The sequence below is a fragment of the Netta rufina genome (assembly GCF_964035555.1).
Source record: "Netta rufina genome assembly, chromosome: 14".
NCBI lineage: Eukaryota > Metazoa > Chordata > Aves > Anseriformes > Anatidae > Netta > Netta rufina.
In genome coordinates, this window is record NC_140137.1 from 13,735,676 (window position 1) to 13,762,367 (window position 26,692).

Sequence of the window (26,692 nt, forward strand, 5' to 3'; positions counted from 1 at the left end):
GCGCTCACAGATCCTTTTTTCCATATTTTTCAACCATGTGCCTGTAACAGGTAATGGAAAATAAAGAGAAAATCCCCTCTGTGGCAGGTAGAGACCCCTTCCACTGATTTCATTAGGCATCAGCTCAGGGAACGGCACTGGCTGAAACGAGACTCGGGGCACCCTCGCCAGCTCAGAGCAGAGATTTGGGGATGGGTTATAGCAGGGAGAGCCGAGGCTGCCACAAAATCCCCCTCCCGCCTATTGTTTGCGTCCAAACGCAACTGCAAATTGACACGGGACGTCTTTGGGGATCGGCCCTGCTCCGTCAGCACAATGAGCCGTTGTTGATACGGCCGCAGCAATTTTCCAGGTTAATTTATGGCCGCCACACCCCATTAGCGGCAATAAATGTGGAGCCCGGTTTTGCCGAAATTGTGAGTTACGATTTTTCAAATAAATACATTTTCCTATAAACCAGCGCTCTGTTTAGCTTGACTGTTCCTCACAGACACATCCATCTACATAAAATACACAGGAGAGGAAGCTGAGCTGTGACTTTGCTCTGATGACATAAAAACTTCTGTAAACACGATGTCATTTGCAGTACGCGCGAGGAGAGAGGAAAAAAATAAACACCGAGCGCCTGGCGCATCCCTTCAGGAGCACATGGAAAATTTAATAATCTTTTTTCCATAAAGCTTTGTTTTCCTTTTGATTTATCCAGACAAGGCAGGGGCTGCTTGGCCATAAATAGATTGTATTTCTCGAGAGGCAATGGTTGCAGTCATCCTTTATGTGGCGGGGAGGGCAGGCGCGGGAGACGTGTATACAGAGGAGATGCCAGGGATAGCTGCTGGGAACAGGGGGGCTCGGGCTCAGCACGCCACGGCCACCACAATGGGATGTGCCTGGGGGTGAGGAGCCACGGGGTTTGTCCCCAGATTCCCCCCCCTTTCCTTTGGCAGGGCTTTGGCAAGCAGCAGCCTGTCCCCGCGCTCGCTTAATAGTTTGGGAAGGAAAGGAAAACCCTTTTGGAGTCCTCTCCAGAAGTCTAGGGAGGCCGAGAGCTCTGTGCTGCTGTCACCTCGCTGCAGCAAGCACCCAGGGACAGAATTTGGGGTTGGGAAGGCAGCGGGACGAGGAGGGGCCGTGGCTGTGCCTGTTCAGCTTTGGGAGAGCCGTGCTGTGCCCCAGGTCCCTCGCCCTGCGTTTCCAAAAGCCCAGCTGCGTGGGCACATCCTGGTGGCCTCACCGGTGCCGTGACAGCAGCAGTGGGGCCACAAGCAGCAGGTTTGGAGCCGGGGCTGGGACAGGCAGCAGCTCTGCAAGGGCTGCACGGTGCTCTGCTGTGATGCTCCAGCACCTCGCCTGGGTGCAAGCAGCCCCCGTGCCTCCAGCACTCATCTGTGCATCCGGACAGGGTTTCAAAGCTGCAGCGCTTGGAGCCAGCCCCGCTCCACCCCATAAACCCTCCCCAGAACCACGGCCCGCCCTGCCTCAGTTTCCCCAAGCCTTCTGCAGCCGTTCCCCGAGGCCCGGAGGAGCAGCCAGGCTGGGAGGTGCTGAGTGATTATTATTGCGTTATTCCAGGCCGGTGCTATAAATACCCGGGGGCACCTTCAGACACAACCCAGCTGCCCCGGGCTCAGCCCCGCTCCTGCAGGGGGGGCTCGGAGGCACGGCTGGGTGCGGAGCTACCCGGGGGCACGGCCTGCCCGGGGTGGGGGGCACAACCCCATGGGGAGGGGGGCATCGGGGCCGGATCCTTCCCGGCGGCGCCCCTGCAGGGAGACGCTAGCGGGGAAGACAAGGGGAATATTTTACGGGGCCGCAATGTAAACAGAGCTGGAGCAGAGCCCCTTTTTATGGAGTCCCTGTCCTGCCAGGGCATCTGCCAAGGCCCTGATTTACGCTCCTATTTAGATAAGGGAGCAGGGGAGGGGGGAGCAGAGCTGGCGTCAAAGTCACAGGACACCCTGCGCTGCCGCGCTGATAAGGAGGTGGCCGAGGGTTTGGGGCCGAATCCGCAGCCCCATGCGGGGCAGGTGATGGGAGCTGAGCGGGGCAGCTCCCGGGGTGCCGGGGGCTGCAGAGACCCTCGATAACCTCCCCCCGTGGCCATGTGTGGCACCGGCCCCTTCGCCCCTGGCCGGCTGTGAGGGCAGGAAGCCTTTCCCCGGGAAGGATTTGAAGGAAAACAGGTGGAGAGAAACCCGGCTCCTCCGCGATGCGAGCCGTAAATCGCCCGATCCGAAACGCTCGGCGTTTCCCCCCAATCGCGAGCGGGGAGACGTGAAATTAAAGAAACTCACCAAAAGCTTGAGACGTGCTAAATTTGGACGCCATGACAAAGGCAGTCTGGTTTGATTTAGAAGGTGTCGGAGTGAAAAGGGCTCCGGTTTTATTATTTTATTAAAACGCGAAAAGATTAGAACGATTTTCCAAAGGAAAAGCACCACGCTGGTCCCGCTATTTGCTCAGCTGAGCCCCTCCAAAAAGCACAGGGTGCGGGGACCTCTTTTTTTGGGGGGGATAAAGCAAGATAATGCCCCGGATGGGGCTGGGCTCACTTCCCTCTGGTGTTGCTGGGCCGAGGCGATGCTGTAACGCCTGGCTCCGGCAGGATGAGGTTGTCAGCAGGCTGTGCAGTGCCGGGCTCTGGTGATGGGAGGTTTTTGGGCAGCCCCCAGCCCGGTGGTTTGCTGAATCGGGGCCTTTTGGGGCTGGGGAGGGGCTCGGTGAGGAGGGTGGTGATTGCCAGGGGGACCCGGGCACCGTAGGCGATGCTGTGCCTGCACCCTGCAGCTCTCCCAGGCAGGCACCGGCACCCCACGGCCCCACGCAGGGCTCGGGGATCCCACCCAGACCCCGGTTTGGGAGGGAATGGGGCGGTGTGGGGGGGGACACGATGACTTATCCAAGGCCCGACTCCAACGGCGGGGTAATCGCTAGCAAATGTTTGCAGGGCGCTTGTATAAAGCGGGAGGGGAAGCGGGGGGGGCTTTGCATCATCTAAGAAAGAAAGCAGGGGGGTGAAGTGGGGCTGAGCCAGTTTGCTCCCCCCCAGCCGCTGGGGCCCGGCAGCAGCAGAGACCCCCTCGCACCCTGCCCCGGCTGACCGGGGTGGGGGCTGGCCCCCGGCCTCCTGCCTTTGCAACTCGCCTTGTAAGAGCTAACGATGGAAAATCCGAGGCATTTAAGTGGCTCCCGAATCCGCCCGGGAACCGTGATTGAGAGAAGTCAAATAAAATTTGTCATCTTTAAAATGCAGGAGGACGTTAATGGTGTGTTAGCCCGGATGATTAATACAAGCGCCTGCAAACAACCCTCCAACGTTTCCACCCTCCGCTGCAAGATGAATCGCTGCAAAGCGCCGCTAATCGCTAACATACCTCGGGCCCAAAGCCCCTTCCTGCCCCGCCGTGCCGTGATCACCACCGCAGTGCCCGGGCTGTCCTCACTGGGACAAACCGGGAAAGGAGCAGGGGTCAGTCCCAGCATCACCTGGCCGGGCTGGGACCTGGGTGCTGTCACCCCAGCAGCCGTCACCCGTGGGTGCAGGGGAGAGCGGGATAATGGCCCCAGCAGGGCTCAGGTTTGGGGCTGCAGCGGTTCAGGTTCCCAGCCCCAGTGGGACCCCATGGGACAAACTGGGATGGGGTAACGCAGGGCACGTCCCCTGAACCCACTGCCCTGTTGTGTTGCATACGTTTGCATGCAGAGTATAATTTTTATGTATTTATATGTGTGCAGTGTCTGGATGGCTGCACACGTGTGTGTACATGCAAGGCCTGCACAGTGCACGTGCACAGATCATGTGTGTGTGTGCAGCCCGGGGGGGTTTGCAGCACCCTGAGCGTGGGTGCGTGCCCGTGAGCTGTGCCCGCAGCCCGTGCCCGTGCCGGTTGTGCTGTGCACAGCCCAGCGAGGCATGCAGCACCTCCTGCTCGAGACGTGGGGGTCTTTGTGTGAGCAGCACGTGTGCGGCGAACCCGTGTGCGTGCGGCGTGCAGTCGTGCAACGCAGCGGTGTGCTGCACACGCGTGTGCAACGTGCCCCGAGCGATGGGAGCCCACCCCATGCGCCCAGCCTACGGACACCCAAAGGACACCCCGCGGTGCCTTCACCCCGCTCCCCGACGTACTCCAAGCACCCTTGGCCCTCCGGGTGCTGCCGTGCCCTCGCCACACCGCATCACGCTCCCGTGGGGTCTCCCCCGCGTGGGTCTGGGTCCCTGCCCCGGGACTGCGGCCCCCAGGGGCTCTCCTACCCCGGCCGTCGGGGATGCGGCACCCGCGGCTCCCCCGCTGCCACCCCTCGCCCCCCGACGGGCGCTGCTCTCCGGGAAAGGGGGCTCGGGCACCCCCGCAACCGGCAGCAGAAAAGCGAAGGGGATCGAGCGGCGACGGGGCAGCGGCTGGGGTCCCCCCTCGGGTCACTCCTCGCCTCCTTGTCCCCGCGGGCAGGGACCAAGCGGGAGGAGAAAGCGAGCGGCGGAGGTGCGAGCCCAAAGAAACCGAGCCGGGAGCGCGGCGCACGCCCCCCTCCGCCGCCCCGCTCCCCCCGGGGCCCCCGAGCATCTTCCCCTGCCCATTGGCTCCGCGGCGGGGGGGGGAGCCCCGGGGGCCCCCCGGCCCTATATAAAGGCAAAGCTGGGGAAGCTCCAGAAGGGGTTAAAAAAAAAAAAAAAAAAAAAGAAAAAAAAAAAGGAGCCAACAACGAAACAACCCAAACCCCAAAGCCAGCCGCCGCCGCCGCAGCCCCACGGAGGAGCGTCCCGTCGTCGTCGTCGACCTCGTCCTCGTCCCCATCCTCGTCCCCATCCCTGTCCCTGTCCCCGTCCCCCTCCCCGCCGCCCCCAGCCGGGCAGCGCTCCCCGGGCGGCCCCCGCGGCCATGGTGCGGTGCTGAGCGCGGCCCCCGGGGCCAGCGGGGCGGACCATGAACCTGGTGGGGGGCTACCAGCACCACCACCACCACCACCACCACCACATGCTGCACGACCCCTTCCTCTTCGGGCCGGCGGCGCGGTGCCACCAGGAGCGCACCTATTTCCCCGGCTGGGTGCTCAGCCCGGCCGAGGTGACCCCCGAGCTCCCCGGGCAGAGCCCTAATTACGGCCCCGCCGAGTACGGCCCGGCCGGCCAGGGGAGGCTGGAGGCTCTCAGCGGTCGCCTGGGTCGAAGGAAAGGGGTCGGGGGACCCAAAAAAGAGAGGAGGAGGACGGAGAGCATCAACAGCGCCTTCGCCGAGCTCCGCGAGTGCATCCCCAACGTGCCCGCCGACACCAAGCTCTCCAAAATCAAGACGCTGCGCCTGGCCACCAGCTACATCGCCTACCTGATGGAGGTGCTGGCCAAGGACAGCCAGCCCGGGGACCCCGAGGGCTTCAAAGCCGAGCTGAAGAAGGCCGACGGCCGGGACAACAAGAGGAAAAGGGAGACGGTAAGCGGGGGGCCCGGGCCCCTTCCCCTGCGCTGCCCGGCCCCGCTGCCCAGCGCCCCGCCGGGGCTGGGGGAACACCCTGCCGGAGATTTTGCTTTTTTTTTTTTTTTTTTTCCCCTTTTTTCCCCTAGAAAAAAAAATAGAATAAAAAAGCGGGGGCTCTCGGTGGAGGAAAAGCCGCCCCGACGGCTCCGGGGCTGCGCTCCCGGCTCCCGGGCGCGTTCCCCGAGGGATTTGGGGCGGGCGGGCGGGGGGCGCTTCGTCCTGCCCCTGTCCCGGCTGCTGCCCGGGGGGAGCCGCGGGTCTCCCCGCTGCAGAAAAAAGCCAAAAAAGCCAAAAAAAAAAAAAAAAAAAAAAAAAAAAAAAAAAAAAAAGAGAGAGAGAAAACAAATCCCCGCTCCGCTCCTCACCGCTCTTTTCTCCCCGTCTCCCCTCCCTCCCGCAGCAGCCCGAGGTCTACTCCTCGCAGCCCTTGGGCCACGGCGAGAAGAAGCTGAAGGGCCGCACGGGGTGGCCCCAGCAGGTCTGGGCTCTGGAACTGAACCCCTGAGCCCCGCTCCATGACCGACCCCTGCCCGGCCCGGCCCGGCCCTGCCCGGAGCGCGGCGGCTCCCCCGGGGAACGGGCAGCGGGGCCCCGCCGGGACGCGAGCGAGGGCCGGATCCTGCCCGCCCCGTCGGCGGCCGGGTTTAATCCACCCTTCCTTCGCCCCGCCGCCTTCCTTCTTGCCTTCCTTCCTTCTTTCTTCCCTTCCCGAGCCGGGCCGGGCCGGGCCGGTGTCACTCGGTCGCTGCTGTAAAGCCCCGAGCCGCGTGGCTGCGTTGAAACTACCTAGAGGTGCATTTGGGACCGCTCCTGGGCCGGGTTTTCTACCTCAGCTCCGCACGACCACTTCCCGAGGGACCGGGCGCGCCGCAGCACGTATTTAAAAAACTGACTGCTTCGAAACCAGCCGCAAAAGCGAACGAATAAAAACCTAAACTTCATGCAAAGGCCTCCTCTCCTTCCCCGCCGTGCGAAGAGCCGCGGCTCTGCGGCCGAGGTGGTGCTGGAAGGGGCAGGGGAAGGAAGGGGCAGGGGGCTGCAGGGCTCTGGGCACTGTGGGGGCTCCCACACCTCCATCCCGTGTTGCTGAGGGGTTTTGTGGGGTTGAGGCTGGGTCTTCTGTCGGTGCGCTGCCGTGGGGTCGAGCCGTGCTAAGGGATTGTCTCCGCTACGGCTCAGCCGGGATCCTCCGCACGTCTCCTTCGGGGCTGTTTTTGTGCTGTTTGTGTGGGAACGCTTTGTGTCAAGGCTGCAATGTCTGCAGGGTGAGTGTAATCATGGGTATGGAGCAGGACCCCGGGAGGGCTCGGCTCTCTGCCCATGTCCTGAAGGGCGGCCGGGGGCAGTGGGTCTCTCGCTGCCTCCTGCTCACCCCAGGAGCTGGCCGGGTCCCCACCACGGACCCATCCCCGGCCTGCCCCTGCCCTGCAGCCCCTTCCCTGCTGAGCCAGCCCCGACCCGCATTCATCCTGGGGAAGGACGGCAGGATGAGGCCTCCCTGCGGGCTGGACGGAGCCCGTTTCATTGCAGCACAGGCACCGACTCCCCGGCCCCATGCAGGACCCTGCTCTCATTGGAAAACCCAGACCCTGCTCCCCCTGCGTGGCTCTGGCACCGGCAGCGCTGTGGCAGCGGGACCGATCCCTGCAGGCGCTGCCTCGGACGTGTTTTGGAAGCTGCAGTGTCCCCTCCTTGCTGTCCCAGCGCGACGGACGCAGCCAGCCACGGACACGCCGATGCTCACGCAGCCCCAAATCATCCCCGTGCAGCTCTCTTGCTTCTCAGGCATAAATCTTTAATAATTGTTAATAATTAAAGCTGAATCCTCGTTCCTTTATTCCGTGCGGCGGCTTTGTTACCGAGGACTTGCTGCCACGATGTGCGCACAGGGGCTCAGGGCCGGATCCTGCATCCCCAGCCTGGCCCCGCTGCCGTTCCTGGAGATGCCGGGATCAACCTGAACGCTCGTCAGGCTGCGCAGGGCAGAGAACACTAGGATGGGGAAGAGGCAGAAATTAATTGTATGGCTAATATGAGCTGGGAGCGTTCACTTTTCTATTTGAAAACACCTATTTTTTTGTGACTAACGGCATATTAATAACGATGTGATGTCCATAAGCCAGGGCCGTGCCCATTGGGGTGTGTGCACAGCCCCTGAACGGCACGGCTAAAGCTCACCGAGCACCCTGGCTGTGCGCAGCCTCCCCTTGCTCCTGAGCCTCCCCGGCCCCACTTTGTGGCTGTTTCCTCATCTCCTCCACCGAGGCGGAGAGGAAAGCTGCCTCTCGGAGCGGAGCAACCCGCCTGCGGGGGGATTTTTTTTCATTCGGGCCGTAAAAAGTTTAGCGCGGCTCTGACTCCACGAGCAAAGCTAGAACGGGGCCTTTCCAAAAACAAACACATCTGAGGGAGAACGAAAAAGAAGAACATTTACAGCAGATCAGCCCCAAATATCCTATTTTATGGCTAAGTTTCACAATCCCTTAAAGGGCTGGCTTTCTACGGGAACGCTCCCAAACCATCTCCATAATGCTGCAATCCAGCGTGCCATAAACGCGCCCAGCCCAGCCCCTGTTTACACGTGCCAGCCCGCATCCCCCTGCCCATATGGCACCACTCGGGGCTGTCCCGTGGCACTGGGTGGGACAAAGGGTTAACGGGGTGCTGGGACTTGCTCTGCTGTGGAGGGTAGGGGACGTGCACAGGAGCCGTGTCCTCAGTCCCAGCCCCACGGGATCTGTTGGGAACATCACTTGCAGCCCGGGGACCCTGCGCTGCCCTACCAAAAGTCCCCGGTGTTTTTTCTCGTGTGGGTTTCCAGCTCTGCTCCTGGGATGGGGACAGACAGCAGAGCGGGCGGTGCTCTGCCCGCAGCGGGGGGATCGCTGCTGCTCTCACCCCCTGTCTCTGGTGAGCTGTACCTGCCGGCAGCACACTTCTGGGAAATGTCTTGCCTGTGCAAGCTTCCCTCGCTCCTTTGTGATTTTCCAAGTGCAAATGCTCCGTTTCCACTTCCGCAGAGGGTTTCCCTGCCCAGCAAGGGGATTTTCCTGTGAGGTTAGATCAAACGGTGTTTGAGGGTGGGTGAAAACGAGCGCTAAACTTTTCCTGTCCCCTTGTACCACATTCCTGCCCCAAAGGCAGGCTTTGGATGGGGTGTATTTGCAAGCAGCCCAGTGCCTGGGGATCACCGAGCTGGGGAAAAGCAGACTGGGGGATGCCCCAGAGCAGCCTCAGTTTGCTCCCACAGCAAACCCCACCAGCGGGGAGAGAAGCCCCGGCAGCCTCGGAGAGGCAGCAGCCGGTCACTCCCAGCCCCCTTTCCCTCAGCATCCCCTCTTTTTTCCCCCAGAAACATTTCCTGAGTGGCACAAGAACCTCTCACCCACCGGCTCCACGGTTTTGGCCACCTGACAGCAAAGCTCAGTGGCCAGGATCCGCACACCCACGGCTCGACCCTGCCGTGAACTTGATGCCGCGGGGAAGCGGCAGCCTCCCGGGTTGCCCGGGCAGAAGCACACGCTCGCACGGCCGCGGGGCAGCATCCTACGTGCTGCATCCCCTCCGCTGGAATCCAGCCACTGGGGACGGCAGAGGGGACCCCACTGCCCCCCGGCTCCCCACCCAGCCAAAGGGGCAGGAGCTGGGGGCAGCGGGGCCGGTGCACGCTTCCCACCCCACGCTCTGCAGCGCCCGAGTTTGGTGCGTGGAGATTCGGCTCCTCGCGTTCTTTCGCATACTTCTGCCTTCCTGCCGAGCCGAGACCCTGCTTGTTGTTGTTGTAGGTATTTATGGGCCTGTTTATCTGATCTCCGGGGAGCCCGGCCTTATCTCAGAAGCAGCGAGGGAAGGGTTACGCTGGACAGCTCGGTAGACAGTATGGAGCCAAATAAAATACCAATCTGACAAAAAAAAAAAAAAAAAAAAAAAAAAAAAAGGGAAAGAAACACGCAGCCACTGCTCACCCAGGAGCGAGAGGGGAGCTGGAGCAAAACGGCAAGGGCTGGGGGTGTCGGTGCCCCTGCACGGCTGGGGGCAGGGAGGGAAGGGAAGGCAGAGGGAGAGGCACTGGGGCTGACTGGGCAGGGGCTGTGGGCTGGGACCCAGCTCGGCGCCTGCTGGCACCCGAAACAGCGGCAGAGCCGGTCCCCAGCCCCAGCAGGGACTCGCTCAAGGTCGCCCCGAAGGTCACGGCCAGGGCCAGGGCAGCTGCGGTGTCACAGAGCCAGGCCCTGGGTGGTGGCACGGGGCAGGGATGGGGGCAGCTGGGTTGGGGGTGTCCCCCAAACCTCTGCATCCCCTGGCTGGGGCCAACGGGAGCTCCATTTCTGCTCTGCCTGCTGTAAACCGGGGCACAGCACGGCCAGCACAGGCAGGATGGGGCTGGATGGATGTCCCCGTGCAGGAGGGGACCCCATGCCAAGGGGGGTGTCCCCGCTCCCCAGCCTGCACCCCACTAATTGCCAGCTCTTAAGGAAGCCCCCGACAGTTTTGGGCACTTAGGGTAGCCCCAGCCCCTCTTGGGAAGGGTAATTGGGCCATAATTTGTTTTCGGTGTCAAGATGGCGTCAAAGATAAGACAAAAATCTCCAGGTTTGGGGGCTAAAGAGACAGGAGAAATCCTGACCCGGGGCCGACCTCGGAGGAATGGCCACAAGCCCCAGTGAGTAACATGGCAGGTGAAAGATTTACAGCCAGGGGAGCTTTTTGATCCTCTCCCAACACTCGGAGCCTCTGAGCCCAGTTGCTGGCTCCCAAGTCAGACTGTCTCCTGCCAGTACCACTCAGGTGAAGGTTTGCTGTCCAGCGGAGGGCCCCTCAGTTGCAAAGTTCAGGGCGATTTTCCTCAAATCTCCATGCCCGGTTCATCACGTGGTTCTGAGACCCACCTAAAGGGAAGATGCATTTCCAACCCGTAGCTGTAGAAAGAGCCTCCAGGCTTGGGAAGACTGCAGCCACGAGGGCAGATAAAGGCTCCCACTTTTTTTTTTTTGAATTATTTTTAAATAAATTTGGCTTTGTACACTTATGGCTGCCCCTACTTTGATCTACTAGCACTGCCATCTGCCCAGGCTGTATTTCTCCATGCAGCTGCTTGGACTGGAAGAAAAGTGAGAACAACGTGTCCTTGGACACAAGGTTGTTCCCAAGAACAACGCTTACAAAATGGGCGCATTCATCCCCAGCACCATGCCCCTACCTCTCCAACACCGACCTTAATTTCTCCGCTCCATGAAGGCCCCTTGTTCAGTGCGGGGTGTTGGGAGAAGCATTCACTCCTCTCACAAGACCTGTGCTTGGAGAGGATTTGGCACATGTGCTTACCATGGCTTTCTCTGCAGAAAGACCATTCCTTGTCCTGCTCAGTGGTGGAGCAACCCTGTCAGCAAGCACCTTCTCCTGCAGTGACCCTTCGTGGCCATTTTCCTGCTGCTCTTCTCCCAGAGCATCTCAGCACGGCCCTCAGCTGAAGCTGGATGACACGTGCCACACAGCAGCCCACTCGTGTCCCATGCAGCAGCTGGATTTAGGCTCCAGGATGGAATCTGGTGGGAGCCGGGGCTGTCTCATGGAGGATCAGTGCTGGAGCCCCCGCAGGGAGTGTGGCTTGGTGGGAGGGTGTTCACTGGGTGGGTGGCAGGGCAGGTGGTTATCCAGGTGGCTAAAGCTGAGGGAGCACAAAGCAAGAGGGACCGACGAGGCGGGGAAGGTCCCTGCTTGCAGTGCTTCCTTTTTGCCTGCTTGTTCTTCCTTCCACATGAGGAATTCAGGTCCTGACCACCCTGAAAGACTTTACAGTAACCAGAGAACCAGGGGAATTTATGGCGTCACCAGTGGCTGAAAGCTGAGGAATTGAGAGGAAAAAGGATTTTTATTTTTTTTTTTTCTTAGACTACAGCTACCCTGACAAAAAACCTCATGGCCCATAACTGACTTGCAGGAGCAGCTAGGGGAACACAGGGGTCAGAGCCGCCTGGTTTAGGTGCCTCAGCTGGGAGCTCCTTCCCAAAACAAGAAGCTGGGAGGAGTTACGAACCTAAGCTAGTGCACAAGGTTTGTATTAACCTTAAAATTCCTTCACCTGCTCAACCTTTCCCATTCGGTTCCTACTACTTTGGTCCCATGTTAGAGAGAGCAGAGGGCAGACTTTGCTCTGAAGGATCACCAGGCTTGACACAAACCCATGCCTGGGCTGCTGCATTCAACAACCCACGCTGCAAAACAGCCAGGAACCAAGCCAGCTTTTTAGGGTTGAAAACAAGCAATTCCATGCACTTTTAGGCTCCTATTTGTAGGAAGATGGCGTAAAGAGGTGGGAAAGTCCTTGCAGAGACACCTTTACTGGCCTCCTTTGGGGAATGCCACTTGGAGCAGATGAACAGCAGGGAGGAATGGGGAAAACAGGGTCATGGAAAAGAGAAAAGGGAGGATGAGAAGTGGCCGAGTGAAGGACAGTGGCTCCCCCAGCACTGTACTTTGTTCTAGCCTATAAGAAAAGGCCAGTGAAGGGCCTTTAACATGTTTTTAATCCCTGGGGAAATGGAGACACAGAGAGCTGAGGTGACTCAAGGCCAGCAGCAGAACACCAAACACTCCTAAATCCCAGCTTTTTACATGAGGGTCAGGGCTCATGCTCAGTAAGCCAATGGAAATTCCAAGAAAAACAAACTGGTTCTGTTGAGAAGGCAGGTTTGAAACAATGAAAACATCAACCTAGGGGGCACAGGGATCCTTCCAGGGCAAACCAGACAGGGAAGAGCTGAACGGCCCCGTTTCGGGACAGTGGGATCCTGGCTGCCCCCTGTGGCTGGGAAGGTGCTGGGCTGTTCCCCTCCACCTATGCGCGGAGGGGCTGGACGTGCTGCCTGCTGTTCTCTGGCTCCTTGGTGATCCCCACCTGTGGCAGGAGCAGCAGAGCCATCCACCTACCTGATGCTTCTCTCCTCCCCAGTCTCAGCCACTGCTTTTCTGTACACTGGCAGTTCTGCTTCCACCTCGGTGCTCTCTGCTGAGGATGCCGCAGCGATCACAGAGCACTTCCTGCAACACGCAAAGGAAGCAGATCTTGGAAAATGTTCCAAAAACAATTAAGTAAAAGCACATTAGGGGGCTTTGAGGTACTTAGGGAAGAAGCCAACAGTGCTTGCAAGGATAAGAGATGTGAAATTGGCTCCAACTCCTGGCAAAGTGAGATTGAGTGCTGGCAGAACTGTGCAGTCATCCCTTATTGGGTACAAGGGAAATAAATTAAAAGAAGGAAAAAAAAAAAAAAAGCTCTGAGGTTCTCCTCTCCACACTCAGCCTGCTCAACCACATCTCTAAAACATAAAACCATTAAATCCACATTCACATTTTTCCCCAGTCCTCTGCGCTGCCCTTTTCTGCTGAGGAGCAGAGAACCGAAGCCTGGTTTCCATCAACATTGCGAGGAGGCCGTACGAAGGCTCACGCAGAGAATCGGACATGTTCAATTTCAATCTCCACCAGGGAGAAAAAAAAAAAACAACACCAAACAAGCCATTTTTATGATCTCCACATCCCACTACAGCGTAATCCCTCTTCCGGTATCTGACAAGTACGGGCAGCTCCTCCGCAGGAGCCATCCTTGGGACAGGAAAATGTCCCTGGTCCCCCAGGCAGCCACACAGCCCCGGGCAGCGAGCACCCAGCACCCAGCTTGCTGAGCTAACACTGCCCTCGCACGGCAGCCGGGAGTGCAGAGGGGGGCGTGCGGGTTTGGATTTGATCAAATCAATCTGCTGCTGGTGCAGTTTCTCAGCGTAAATGCGTTAAAAAGAGACTGAGCGGATTCCTCTCCGGGCTCGAGCATGAAATCTTCTGTGGGTTGCTTGGCGGGGAGCCAGAATGAGATTAAGCGACATTATCTGTCTGTCTATACAAATCACAGATTCACCAGCCGTTTGTTTCTATCACTGCAGTTTCCAGTATGCTCGCTCTCGCTGAAGATGGCACCTGCGTAACTGCTGCTTGGTTGTTCTCCTTCAGCCCTTCTGCCTCTCCTCCCCGCACAAGACACCTCACAGTGTTGGCAGAAGAACCCACGCTCACTTGTTTGGGAATATAAATGACACAGCTTTTCCCTTTCCACTGGGGTATGCTGCCCTTGTCCTCACCTGAAGATCTTTCCCTGCTACCTCCTAGAAAAGCCTGACAACGTGCAAGTGATGCCCTGTGAAGCGACCTGTCCTTGCTCCTTGTGCTGTGGTGCCTGCCTGTGCCACCTCTGGTCTGCTTCAGCTGTGAGCTCCCTGGGACAGGGACAACACTTGCAGCACGCTGCCTCACACAAAAAAGCTCCCAGTTCTTTGCTAAGGCCTCCAGACATATCCAAAAAAAAAAAAAAGACGGTGATGACACTGGGATGTTCCTGGTGTGCCAGCCCAGTCTCTCCCAGCTCTCCGATACATCAAGGTCTGTCTTTAACCAAGAGATTAGACTCGGGAATAATTACTGATCGCTGTTTCTCACAGCAGAGTGAGAAAGATCATCACAATTTGACTCAGTTCTCTAAGGTCGCTTCCCAAGAATTCTCACTTCCTCCCTGCCAAAAGCTAACAGCCTGGACGTAGGGCAGGGGGGGACCAAACGCCTGCCGCAGGCACCACTCCAGTACGACCAGACACGTTCCGCATGGCTGGAAGCCACCAGCAGCAAACAGAAGAGCAGCAGCACAAGCTGCCACCCTCCTCCCCGCGGGCATTTCGCTGAAAACAAACAATGAGGAGCGCGCAGGTCAGCTGGCTGCAGGACAGCACCAAGGAATAGGGATACAGGAGGCGGTGTGTGATTGTTTCAGGGAGAATTATCTGTGCAAATCTTTACTGCACATGAACAGTGTGATTTAACTTGACAATGATATATTCAGGTCATGTATTTTGAACATAAAACTCTCAACATCCTCTCATCCTCCTCTGTGAGAGTCCAAGTGTCTGAAAAGCTACGCTACAACCTCTTTCCTGGCTAAAAATCAAGGCTAAAACATACCTCAGACACTGCCAGCAGAGACTTAGGAAACGCCATGACAGAGTTCAGGAGAACAAGTACCAAATCCCCAATTTCTGGCATCACTCACTTCCTTGCTGCAGAAAAAAAAAATTAGACATCTTTGGTGTACAAAAATGATGGTTGGGATGAAAAACTACAGGAAAATGAAACAAAGCACTACACAGAAAAGGATCTCTCAATGGATTTAACACTGGGATGCTGTGTGTCAGCATTGCTCAGGAGTAGCACCCACCTTATCAGCCGGGCACGCCGCTGTGACTGGATGACGGGAGCTGGAAGTCATGCATGAAACGCAGCCAAGGGTGTACTCGAGAAGGAAACAGAAGCTCAAGGCTGAACTTTGCGTAAAGAAGATTCATTAGGAAACACAATCAAATGAGACGTCGCACTTGACTGACTGTTCATGACAGGGAGGGGAAAAAAAAAAAAAACTGTCATGGAAAAGCCCCAAATTCCCTGCACTGTAAGGTCCCCCAACTCTCCAGCTAACTCCAGCTTGCTCCTGAGGCTTTTTGTTGCACTCCAGAGACTCCATGATTTATCCTGCAGCAACCCACACAGTTTTGTCACAAAATAGCCGATGACCTGAGTTTTCTACTTCAGGCTTGGCATCTCCTAGTCAGCAGGTGCCATTCTTCCTTCCACGTCTGCAATATTTTCAGCCCTAGGAAGGTGGGTGGGAAATGATGGTGAATCAGACAAGCCCGGCACAAAACATCCATGCAAAGCAAAACTCCATTGGCTCTGGAGCTGAAAATGCTAAGGGCAGAAAGGCAAATGCAGCAGGGAACGTAGGCCTTGTTGCTAGATAGATCATTTATTAAAGTGAAATTCAGCATTTGATCTTTGTCAGACAGTACAGAGTTAAAGTCTCATACACAGTGGAAGCAGGACATTTCCTACACCTCAGAGAAATGAGTTCTACAGTCTCGCTATAAGTTACTAAGTCGCTTTAACAATACACAGCTATCTTACAGTTAAAAATACAAGGTGTCCAAAACATTTGGCATAAGATCAGCACAACACATGGAGGCCAGAAACAGAGGAGGGAACACAGTTTTTTCTCTCCCAGTAATCCCATTAAGAGACTCCAAGCCGTTCTGCGAGTTACCTGCGATTTACCTCCCCTGCACCGTGGCCGTGGAGCAGAGCTGTGCCTAGGACAGGAGCACACCCAGCCCCGTCGGGGTGCAGCGGGAGATCCCCGAGCCTGCTGAAGCACAGCCTCTGAGGGCCTGCGGAGCTGCTCGCGAGGGAAGTTCAAGTTTAAGGCAGGAGCCCCCCTTCTCTCCCCACTCTTTCTTCAACCACTAATTCATTCCAAACAGATGTGTTCGCAGGCAAGTCAAAAACGCAAGAGCGGGGATAGCTGTGAGAAGTGCGAGGAGTACCTCCCGTTGTAACAGTTCATTTGCACTTTGAGAGGGGAAAATGAGCCCTCCGCAGCTCGGTAAGCTAGAGATGGCTCACGGGCATCAGTGACAAGAGGAGTGAGGCATCAAAAACATTCCTTCGCCTTTGGGACTCTCCAGTCAGCGCTGCGGGCAGTGCAAGGATTCCTTTTGGAAGGGAGACCACCTCGTGTTACCCACTCTGTTAAAGTGTGGAGGCAAAGTGACGCTAGTGCTCTGGGGAAGCGGAACGATCTGCCAGCATAAACAAACAGTCCCCCAGCAGACTGCTCCTCTCCCCTCCAACTGCAGTTACTGCTGAAGATCTCCCATTGGTATTTACATTTGGCTCAACCAAAAGACGTAAAGTGCACAGCTCCCCCCTTCTTCCCCTCTCATAAAACATCCATTACGAGAGTCGACACAGAACAAGCCTTCCCCGTGTTGCTAGCAGTGGAAGGGTGTTTTGCTCAGTCTTTCCGTGGGCCGCACGTGTGTCCTGTTTCTTCGTCTCTTCGCCACTGTGACCCACTTCAAAAAATGCACTTATTGCAGATTATTTCTGCTCTTCATTCCAAAGCCTCTCCGAAGCCAGCTTGCACTTTAGACTAACTTTAAATGTCAGACTTAACGCATTTAGGTCAAGTTTTGCATGCCACACTATCTACTGCTTTACAGCCAGATTTCTAAGGAAAACTGGGATACCACAGTACTGGGGACAAGCAGCACAAACCTGCCCCTTCTGCTTTTCTCAGTCTGAGCATCTAAAGTGCCTGTCAAAAGAAACGTTAGCTTTTGATGCAATTGTTTAGTTCAGGTTGATATATGATATTCATGATAGTTTTTTTTGTAAAAAATGCATTCTAACACAGCCTCCTTGGATATATTTGCATTTTTCAGCCATCAGATTGCTGCTTACTCCTGTCTTCACATGCTTTAAACTCCCTCGAGTTGAGCTCAAGCCAATAACTACCAACAATGATTTCTTCTTCTCCCCTTACAGTGAGCAGAGGGTCAGCATAGAGGATGAAATTAACTCTCTTAGAGATGTTTCTGCATTATTTGGATTTCCTACTAATGGCTTTGGATCTGGTCAGAGGTCTAATGAAGTTGATACAACTCTTCAGTGAGAATTGAATTAGTCTATGTAACTGAGTTTGGCTATGTAATGGCTTGAGGGCTTCAAAGACGATTCTCTGCCCCGGGGTGAATGTCACCTATGCAGGCTTGGAAGATGGAAGCTTCCACTATTATAAACGGAAGATGACGTGGTCATCCCCCATGCCCCAAGGCTTGAGCTCCATGGTTCAAAGCTAGACAGAATTTAAGGCCCATCTGTGAAAAGCAAAATGCAAAAAAGGAAAAAGAAAATCCAACAACTTATCACACCAGCCAAAGCAATTTGGGTCTTCCACCTTTCCAATGAGTCCCATCTAAAAGTGCTGAGAAAATGTCCTACCTCATGGCTTCACAAGTGTGAGGTTCAAACACATTTACTTGAAGTTTTTTTTTTTTTTAAAAAAAGTTGGAAAGTCTGTTTTTAATTGGCATGCAGCATAAGGAATCAAATACACAGAACGGTATTATACAGAATGACAATTGCATTGTTGCGTTTTCTGGTTATTAGACACTAAATGCTTTTCAAGAATCACAGGCACCCTGAACATGGATATTGCTACTGAATTGACATGTGATTTCAGTTTATAGCGTGGCAGCCAGAAAGTGGCTAACCCTTCCAGCGAGACATCAGCTTTCTTTTGCTCAAGGCGTTTTTGCTCTGGCTAAGTTGAGAACAAGGTAATAAGGCATTTGCAAGGGTTTATAAGGCTATGGGGTCTGACAGCCAAAGACTCTTCTGTTTCTTTGGTATCCTGCCCCGAAGCTTTCCACCTTATAAACAACTGCTAATGGCTGGTAAACATCTCTTCATCATCACACTTTGCTAAGAATTTTTCCCCAAAAGTATAATTGCTTTAAGAGAGAAACCAAGAATCACAATTTACATCCATTGATTATTTCCAGAAAAAAAAAAAAAAAAAAGTTTCCTGGATACCACCTCTGCACAAAGCATTCCAGTGAATACACCTGAACAGATGGAACCTGCCACCGTATTTCCTTGAAAAGAATCATTTTGCTGCTGGCTGCTAAAACACCCCCAACAGATTTATTTACTTTTAGACATAAAATCAAATGACAACAACAACAAAAAAAAAACAAATACAACAACAAAAAAGAAACCCCCAAACTACATTTTTTACAGTTTTGGTCTAGAAGTTACGATGAGGCACAACTCTCAACTCAGAAACTCGTTTTCCCTTGGTAATATCCCCTGATTACATGAGCACTTGGAATATTAACATGCAGTCAGAGAACGTACCACTTTACCTATCTGTCTTGAATGAGAGAAGCCAGATCATGTTGACTGATGTGGGAATTGCTCCACCCTTTCAGTAAGGAAAGGACCAGGATAATCGGGAAAATTTTAAACATTCATGAAATACCAATGCAAGACATCCTCTCCTCATTCCGCAAGCCTCTCTCATGTCCAGTGTTCTTAAAATCCATATGGAAACAAACAAGGAAATGCTGAAACCATCACACTCTCCAAAACTTCACAAATGGGGCATGTACCATAACAGATTATTGTGCCTATGACACAGGACTTTAAACACATTGAAGTTCATTTAACTTGATAGAATATTAGCACACAATTCAAAGCTGATGTGAACAGCTTGCTTTAAATTGACGTGATTTTTAAAGAGACCCTGGGAGAGCTTCAGCAAGAGCTTCACTGCGTGAACCCTTCATGCCTTACAAAACACGTGATGCAGTACGAAGCTGGGATTGTGACCTGTGTGTTCTGTTCTTCAACAAAGCTTCATCCAGTTTGGGAATATTAAAACCTGCCACTGGCAAAATGCTAGCCAATGTGTTTTTGTTTTTTTTTTTTACTGTTCAGTTCATTGCTTAAGGCTTGTTGAGAATACACTCTCTACGTGGAGTCTTGGCATCTTTTGACAGAGCAGAGACATTGGTTAGGACAGCATGGAAACAGAGCGGTGCTTTAAATCGTGAGATCCCCTTGAGTAGAATTTGAGGTCACAGGAGAACAGACAGTCACGAGCAACACTTTCATAAGCTCCTTTTGCCAAAATAACTACTGTGTTAGTTGTTAGGACACCTCGGCCTTAAATAACAGGATCAGAGATATTTCTTCCTACAGTGCCCTGTTAGCGAGCATCAGCATGCCACCCTCTGCTTCAGAGAACTCTCAGAAAGCACACATAATGCTCATAAAAGGCAAGTGCTTCGATACTCAGGATGCTTTGTTTGCTTGTAAAGGCGGATGAAATGCATCATGCTCCAGCCAGTTTGCTACCCTGCTTATGGCACTACACCCGTTAGTTTGTCTTTACACTGCCAAGCCTCTTAATCCACACAGCAGTTTTGTGACACCTGCTGAAGCCTAGCTTCAGTGTGAAATTCCCATCACCTGTGACTGATAGCTGACGTGGCACAGAGATTAAGAGATAGATGTTGAACCCATTCTTTCACCTATCATCACCCAGCCTTGAATACAAGGGAAACACATACAAGTGAATTAAATGAGCATTTCTACCAACGCAATCAAACCCAGCAAATAAGCTGTATTTGCCTTGATACCACATTCTGAGGAACTGCAAAAGTTCTTAAATGCTTACAGACAATTAAGTAGTGAGTTCTTAAATAAAAGAACTTAGAAAAACAGCGATTGTAGAAAGTTGTTTGGCTTCCATGTCGGGTGAAACAAGGTGAAAAAAATAAAATTTCAGACTCGTCAAGTCACTGGAGTACATTTGGTGAGCTGGAGCATTTGTGTAAGTTTGAGACTTGAAGCACTGACTCAAGGCAAGACAGAGCACGTGTAGGTGGGGAGCAAGCTTCAGACAAACTTCTGACCCACGCACCTCGATAATGAATTTCATCTCTGCTGCTATTCCAGTCCTGTGCCAAGACAAACTGCACGGTGTTTTGTGATGCAGTCTAAATTCAGTGAAAAAAATCCATCTGTGATCTAAATTACATTGAGATGCAGATTTCCAGAAATGTTTTAAAACACTGAGTTGGCAGACTCTGCAGTCCTACAAGTTTACTTCGTTTCCTCATTATCCTCATTTCTTGATTCCAATGTGACTTTTAAACGAGGGGAAGAGAAGTCTTCAGAAACATGCTGTGCACATGTTTTCATATATTCCTGATAAGAATGTCTATACTTTCCTGTCATCCAGACTTACTGCGTTTTAAAAAAAATTTACAATATACTTCAACAGTTTTTATATACCTAAAATGCACAATACCATCTGTTCCTTCAAGATCCCTCTTATTCCGAGTCTTGTTAATCTTCATTCTAGTTGCTTGCTACTTTCTGATTTCTGGTCCAGCCTGCTCTTGTTGTTCTTTACCATATAGATGAAATATGCAAGCGTCTCTTTCTCATTCACAGGAATATTCCTGAAGTGACGACTGACAGTCTAGAAGGAGAACATGCAGAAAGACAAAAATTCGGAAATTAAAAAGTGGAAATATCCAGAACTATGGGTTTTCTGTGTTTTCCTAAAATTATTTTATGGCCACTGAGCATAATATGCTTTTAGGCAAACATGCACCAATTCAAAGTGTCAGTCCTCATTTACCTCTCTCTCTCTGTCTCTCTCTCTTTACAGCTGCAATACGCATATGAACAGAGCACAGTCTTGCTATGTCAGCACTATTTGCAGCCAACCTACAAGCAGAATTTGGAAGCCAGAATGTCCTCCTGCCAAAGCAGCATATTCTCTCCTCAGTGGCATTTTATGCCGAGATTATTTGGAAGAGTAAGCTTTCCCTGCATCATGGTATTTTAAGGAGAGTGTCAGAAATACTGAAACACTTTGCTTTGTGAACCAGATGTAGCAAAGATTTTGAGTCAAAAGAAAAATAAGCTTTTACTTAAGCTTTTACTGAAAGGTACACCAGAGGATTTGCAATGGGAAGATTAGAGTTCAGTTAAGGCTACTCCTCTCTAAACTGAGCATAAGCCCTGAACCATTAGCTGCTTTTTCCTCAGAAAGTGAATAAAAAAAAACACTGGAGCTGGATGAGGTCTGCCTCTAATAGGGAATAAGCTCTTACTGGTACCCAATACAGCTCCAAAGCTGAATTTTATTCCTCAGCCTGCATCAAGTCACTCCAAGAAGATTTATGGAAGTTTGAGTTTTCCTTACGGTGGGGTAGCAGCAGGAGTCTAAGAGCCTCAGGCAGCAGTGATTCAAGCATGGGAGCTGGACGAGGATCCAGCGTAGGGTCAAAGCTGCTCAGACTTCACAGGAAATCTGGGAAGTGTGTGACAACTTTAAGTTAGGCTCCCTTTAAGGTTATTTTCTGCTTGCACAGTAGTTTTATTTATTATTTTTTCCTCCTGAGCATATGAATGGTAAATTGCTCAAGTATGTAGCCTTTCATGGCAGGAGGTAACTGGCAGACAGTTAGTTATAACATGATAAATCAGCTCTACTAATGTGGACACACAACCACCCTACTTCATTTACCTTGCTCCTACGTGCATTACACTACACATTCTCTATATTCTGTACACTCATTCCCTAGCTGACTTGGAAAGAACTAGAAAGTGTTTTACTGTCTTTTTTGGTCTGACGGTTGTTGTTCTTTAAAGCAGCAGCAAAACTATTCAGTTCTGGGCAGACAGTTGTGACAACCTCAGCTTACAAAAACAACCTCATCATTCTTAACTGCTACAGTTCCTCCAAGTTTAGAAAAGACTTTTCTTAGAGAAAACCTTCAGATCAAGTGAGGAGAGAGAGCGCAGAGCAGATGCACACCAAGCACAACTAGCCTGAATAACAGAGTTGCACAGTTATTTCTTAAGTATGGTGTGAAAAAAAAAACAAACAAACAAAAAACAACAACACAGGAAAAGACCTTAAGAAAAAAAAAAAAACAAAAAACTTTTACATGTTGACTTACTAGAGAATCATAAGATAATCTGGACAAGGGAGGGAAATAAGCAATCTGAAGTCATGGTCAGATTTTGCCTTAAATAATAAGCAATTCCAACCAGTTCAAGTGGCTGTGAGGAAAGAGAAAATAATAGGGGCACTTCAGGTGACTATTAATGGGTATGCCTGAGTTCCAGCAGAACAGAGATTTTCAGATAACATCCAAGCCACTCAAAGCTAGGTTCTCTTTCTCTTTCCTAAAGGTATTAGAATGGGGACTATGAACAAGGAGGGAAAGGAAGCAGAGAAAAGCAAGTTACTAAAACATGCTTTCAATAGCCAGCTTCCATGTTTTCCATGACCATCTCCAGTGAAAGAAAGCACGCAGCTTTCTGTTGGCACCATCTCCTGAGAACTACTGCAGAGCACATGGGACGTGCTAACAATAGCCACCACAGGTATTGGTGTCCAGAAAGTGGGCACCTCAGTATAGGAGCGAAAAAGATTTTTAATGATGAAGATAATAGTACCACTTGCCATCACTTACTTCTGCTAGCTGAGCCTTGTTGAGTCCAGGCCTTGTCTGCAGCTTATAATGTCTCTTGTAACGTCGCAGAGTATTCACTTGGAGCTGGAACAAATCAACCTGGAAGTGATACAGAGAACAGGGGATAAGCACTACCTTTAGCATCTATTAAGCATAAATGCGGAATAATCTAAAAAGAGCTATTTCCTCTTCAGCAGAAAAAGTTCCTTGCTCACATTTAGAACCACATGAGCTTGCCTTATGGACAAATCTAAATCTATTTTGTACTTGTTAATGTTAAAGGACCAAAATAGCCTCAGGGAAATACAAAATTTTGTTCTGGTTCACATGCTGTCAACAGAATTGCTGGCCAATTTCTGCTCTCAATTACACCTCTGCAACCTCTGAGCAAAGGGGAATCTTTTGTTCCCACAAGGTTTAAAAAACTCACATATAAAATATCAATTTAGCAGGCATCGAACAAAGGGCTTGTGACATAAAACAGAGTACAGAGAAGAAATGAAATTCAAATATTTCAATGGGAAGTGCAGAGTTTAAAAGCAGGGGGCAGGGGGAGGCTACAGGAAGATGAAGATCATGTGGGAAATGCCACATTTCAAAGACAAAAGGAAGCTCTGCCAGAAACCAAGAAGAAAACATCATGAAGACTGACACACTGCAGAGATCCATATTTTGTTATGTGACGTGCATCCCTCCGTTTGTAACCACCAAACAGCTTGCACGCCCTGTAGCACTAACGTTCTTAGGTGCCAGCTGGGCCTCCACCAGCCCTTCTGGTTAACTGATGTAAACTCTGTATTGTAAAGTTTCAGCAGAGATCCATACGGAATGGAAGCACAAACAGCTACAACAAAGGGTCACATATCCTTGAAAACAACACAAACATTACTACTTTTTCAAAACCTCCACGCAGGAGGTGCGGGGACACAGTTTTGCTGGCAAAACATTTCTTATTTTAATTCAGAAGAACGCCTTTTCCCAGCACGGGTGGCATTTCCAGCAGAGGGCTCTGCTGACATGGCCACAACTCAGCTGCTCTGTGAACATTACCTTTGCACAACTTTTTACGATGTCAACAGTACCAGAATCATCATCAAAACAAACACTGCACGCAACGGGACAGAGAAGAGACGATTCCAGCGTTTTGAAATCCAAAAAGGAATATGCCAGTTTCCTTAAAATAAAAAGCCTTACAAATACGGTCTGTAATTTGAAGGTAATTTTAAATAGTGTTAAAAAAAGTACATGCAAAGGCCTGCAGAAGCCTAGTAGCCCTGAGGATCACATTCCCAAACACAGAGAGACTGACTGGATCAAAGATTTCATACAGGGATGAAGAAGAAAATGAGGATACGACACAATCAATAAGAGTCTTCCTCAAAAATCAGAGCAACTCCACAGTAGTTTCAGTGGAGCTGCAAATTAAATTATTTTCTGATACACAAAAACATCCAAGTGAAACTTCACCATGCTCAAAACTGGTAAAGCATCCTACGATGACTCGGTGCCTACTAACCTCTGGGACATCGGTGTCATGCTCAGGAGAGTCACCTCCATCATCACTGGTCTTCCTTTTTCTTTTGTTTCGGACGCTTTGAATAAAATTCTTGTGAAAATCACATATATACAGATGTCTCACCTACGGATCAGAAGTGGCAAAAAAAAAAAGCAATCAAAACAGGTAGTGTAAAAACAGTACTCAACAGCAGCCCTTAGACACCAGAACCACAGCGTGCGTTCTTACTACCTCATGACCGAGGGTAAGAGGCTGACATTAAGAAATTCCTAATCTGAAACCCCAGGCCTGGTATCATACGCTTGTGTTAAAGATAACTTACATTACAAATACCAAAGAGCTCCAGTTGAACCTGAATCTCAGAGATAACATATTTCTTTTTTATGGTTGCAGTCATATAACAGAAAGACACAGTGAACGGCCTGCAGGAAATGCATTTTCTTTAGGAGTAGCCAGGTAACTAACAAGTAAAATATTATTCTGCTCCACCCTGGTGAACTTTCTGGTTTGAATAGCACATCAGATTATTAACACAAGGGTTTCAAAACCTAGGCAAAACAAAACTTGGCTAATTACATCAATTAAAACAGACGAAGTAAGAGCAAAAGCATCTCCCTTCCACAGCTTATCTTACCCCTGAACTGACGTTTTAACAGATATTATAACACTAAAATTAATATACATACAAGTGATCAAAATTATTTGATGCCAATAAGGCAAGAATATCTCCAGGTAACACAAGCACCCTATATTCAGAATCCCTTTCTGCAGCATACTTGATACTTTCCTTTCATTTTGAGCTCATTAGGCTGATTTTCTCTTTTTATTTATAAAGCCTTTCATCTAACAACAAAGAGTTTTTTCCTAGAATGAAACAACTATGCCACTAAGCAATTCTGCTGGGGACTACGACCAGGAAAAACCTAATTCTATTCCTAAAAACCACGAGGTTTCAAATTTAGTCACCCTCTTCCCATGACATTTTGTATTTGGGCTGTATAAAAGTGACCTGACCACCTGGAGACGCTGCCACATGGCCGGCCTCAGAACTTCACCTTCTTTGTTTTTAATTCTTTTAACCTTTAAAGATCAGATAAGAAAGGCAAGCAGAGCAGACTTCCGGAAACAGAGTCGCTTCTGAGAAATTCCTCCTGCAGTCTTCACGAGCTGCTGTGCTATACCTGCTCTCTACCCGGCAAACAACCCGCTTCTATCTTGAGCTGTCAGCTGTCACTTCGTGGAATTAAGCGGCCAGCAGCAAACTGGGCTGCTCAGTGCCGAACAGCAAATAACCATGTGGGTGCTGTATTTGTAAGGCAGCACGCTGCACGTTGCTGCGCATTGTGGCCGTGATGCAGCGGTTTATATTTTAGTAATCTGCTCCGCTGTGACTTTAATTAGTAAGAAGGGATGTTAGCTACACTTATATAGAGATAGCGAGCCGTATCGCTGGTTTCGCCTAGCAGCACAAGCACGTTCCAGTACGAAACTGAAATTAAAGCAGCGCGGCAACCCCCGGAGCAAAGCCGGCTTGCTGCCTGGCTCCCTGCGAACAGCACCCTCTGCGCAGAGCCTTCCCTCTCAGCCACAGCTTTCGGGGCTGCCGCAGTGAGCCTCAGGAGCCCCTCTGTGCCACCAGGCACTGCTGCCTCTGCACCCAGGCGTGAAACCCTGTGCCTTAGCGCATAAGCACCAGAGGCAGCAAGTTTGAGAAGCAAAGCACCGCAGTTCCTGCCACAAACCATCTCCACAGCTCCTGAGGCTCGGAGGACCGCGGGGAGGGGGGTTGGGGGGCAGAGCCCAACTCGCCGTGCGGAGAAGCAACTTTAGGGCCGGGCACGGCGGGCGGCGCACTCACGCTTTTATCGATGTCCAGCTTGAGCTTCTTCTGCGAGATGCTCTTCTGGATCCTCTTGCTGAAGGACGCGTTGCCGGCGGGGCGCACGCAGCGGTCCCCGTCGTCGATGAGGCAGCAGCTCTGGCCGTAGAAAGGGGCTGCGGGAGGCCCATCCCGGCTGTCCTCCTCGGTGCTGAAACCATTCATCGCCCGCCCGCCCGACCCTCGCCCGGGCCGCCGGGGGGTGAGAACCGCCTCAGCCCCTCAAACCGCCGCCGCCTCAGCCGCCCCTCGGCCCCCGGGGGGGACCCCGCCGCCCGCCCGCCGCACACCGCGGGGGCCCCCTCCCGGGGGGGAGCCCCCTCAGCAGCCCGCAGGAGGCCGCTCCGCCGCCCCTCGGCTCGGAGGAGGCCGGAGCCGGGCCCCGAAGCGCCGCCACCGCCGCCGACCCCGCGGGGGAGCCGGGACCCCGCGCGCGCCGCCCGCTCCTCTCCTCACACACAAAACCGCCTCCCCGGCGGCGGAAGTCCCGCCCTCGCCGCCCTCCAAGCCCGTCGCCGATTGGCCGCGCGAGGTTCGAGGGGCGGAACCCGCCGCCGCCGCTCCGCGAGGCGATTGGAGGAAGGAGCCGCCCGTCTGCCTGCACCGCCCGGCCCCGCGCTCGCACGGCTGCCGGAAGCTCGGGGCTGGAGGGGAGGGGAGGGGGGCGCGCGGCGTTGCCAGGGCAACGCGGTTCGCTCCCCCCCCCCCCTCCGCGGCCTCCCCTCGGGCGAGGCCCGGCCCCGCGCTGCCCCCCCCGGGGCGCTGCCCCCCCGGTCCCGGCCCTTCCCCCGGGGAAACCGGGGGACCCCCGCGGCCCCCATCGCCCCCCGGCCCGGCCCCGCAGGCCCCGGGGCTTCCCCCGCCGACCGAAGCAGAGGCGGCGCCG

At 52.7% G+C, this 26,692-nt stretch overlaps 2 protein-coding genes across 2 annotated transcripts; one reads left to right on the plus strand and one right to left on the minus strand.

Moving 5' to 3' along the window:
* Nucleotides 1-4,922: 4,922 nt before the first annotated feature.
* On the plus strand, nt 4,923-5,976 carry HAND1 (heart and neural crest derivatives expressed 1; the record flags this gene model as incomplete). Its single annotated transcript, XM_084295194.1, has 2 exons — nt 4,923-5,426; nt 5,872-5,976. 2 exons carry the CDS (start codon nt 4,923-4,925, stop codon nt 5,974-5,976), a joined length of 609 nt encoding a protein of 202 aa, XP_084151320.1.
* A 9,338-nt stretch (nt 5,977-15,314) lies between these two features.
* Nucleotides 15,315-26,251, minus strand: SAP30L (SAP30 like). Its single transcript, XM_084295619.1, has 4 exons — nt 25,786-26,251; nt 23,928-24,050; nt 22,412-22,510; nt 15,315-20,400 (listed from the first exon to the last, which is right to left on the minus strand). Exons 1-4 carry the CDS (start codon nt 25,969-25,971, stop codon nt 20,272-20,274), a joined length of 537 nt encoding a protein of 178 aa, XP_084151745.1. The 5' UTR covers nt 25,972-26,251; the 3' UTR covers nt 15,315-20,271.
* Between the last annotated feature and the right edge of the window lie 441 nt (nt 26,252-26,692).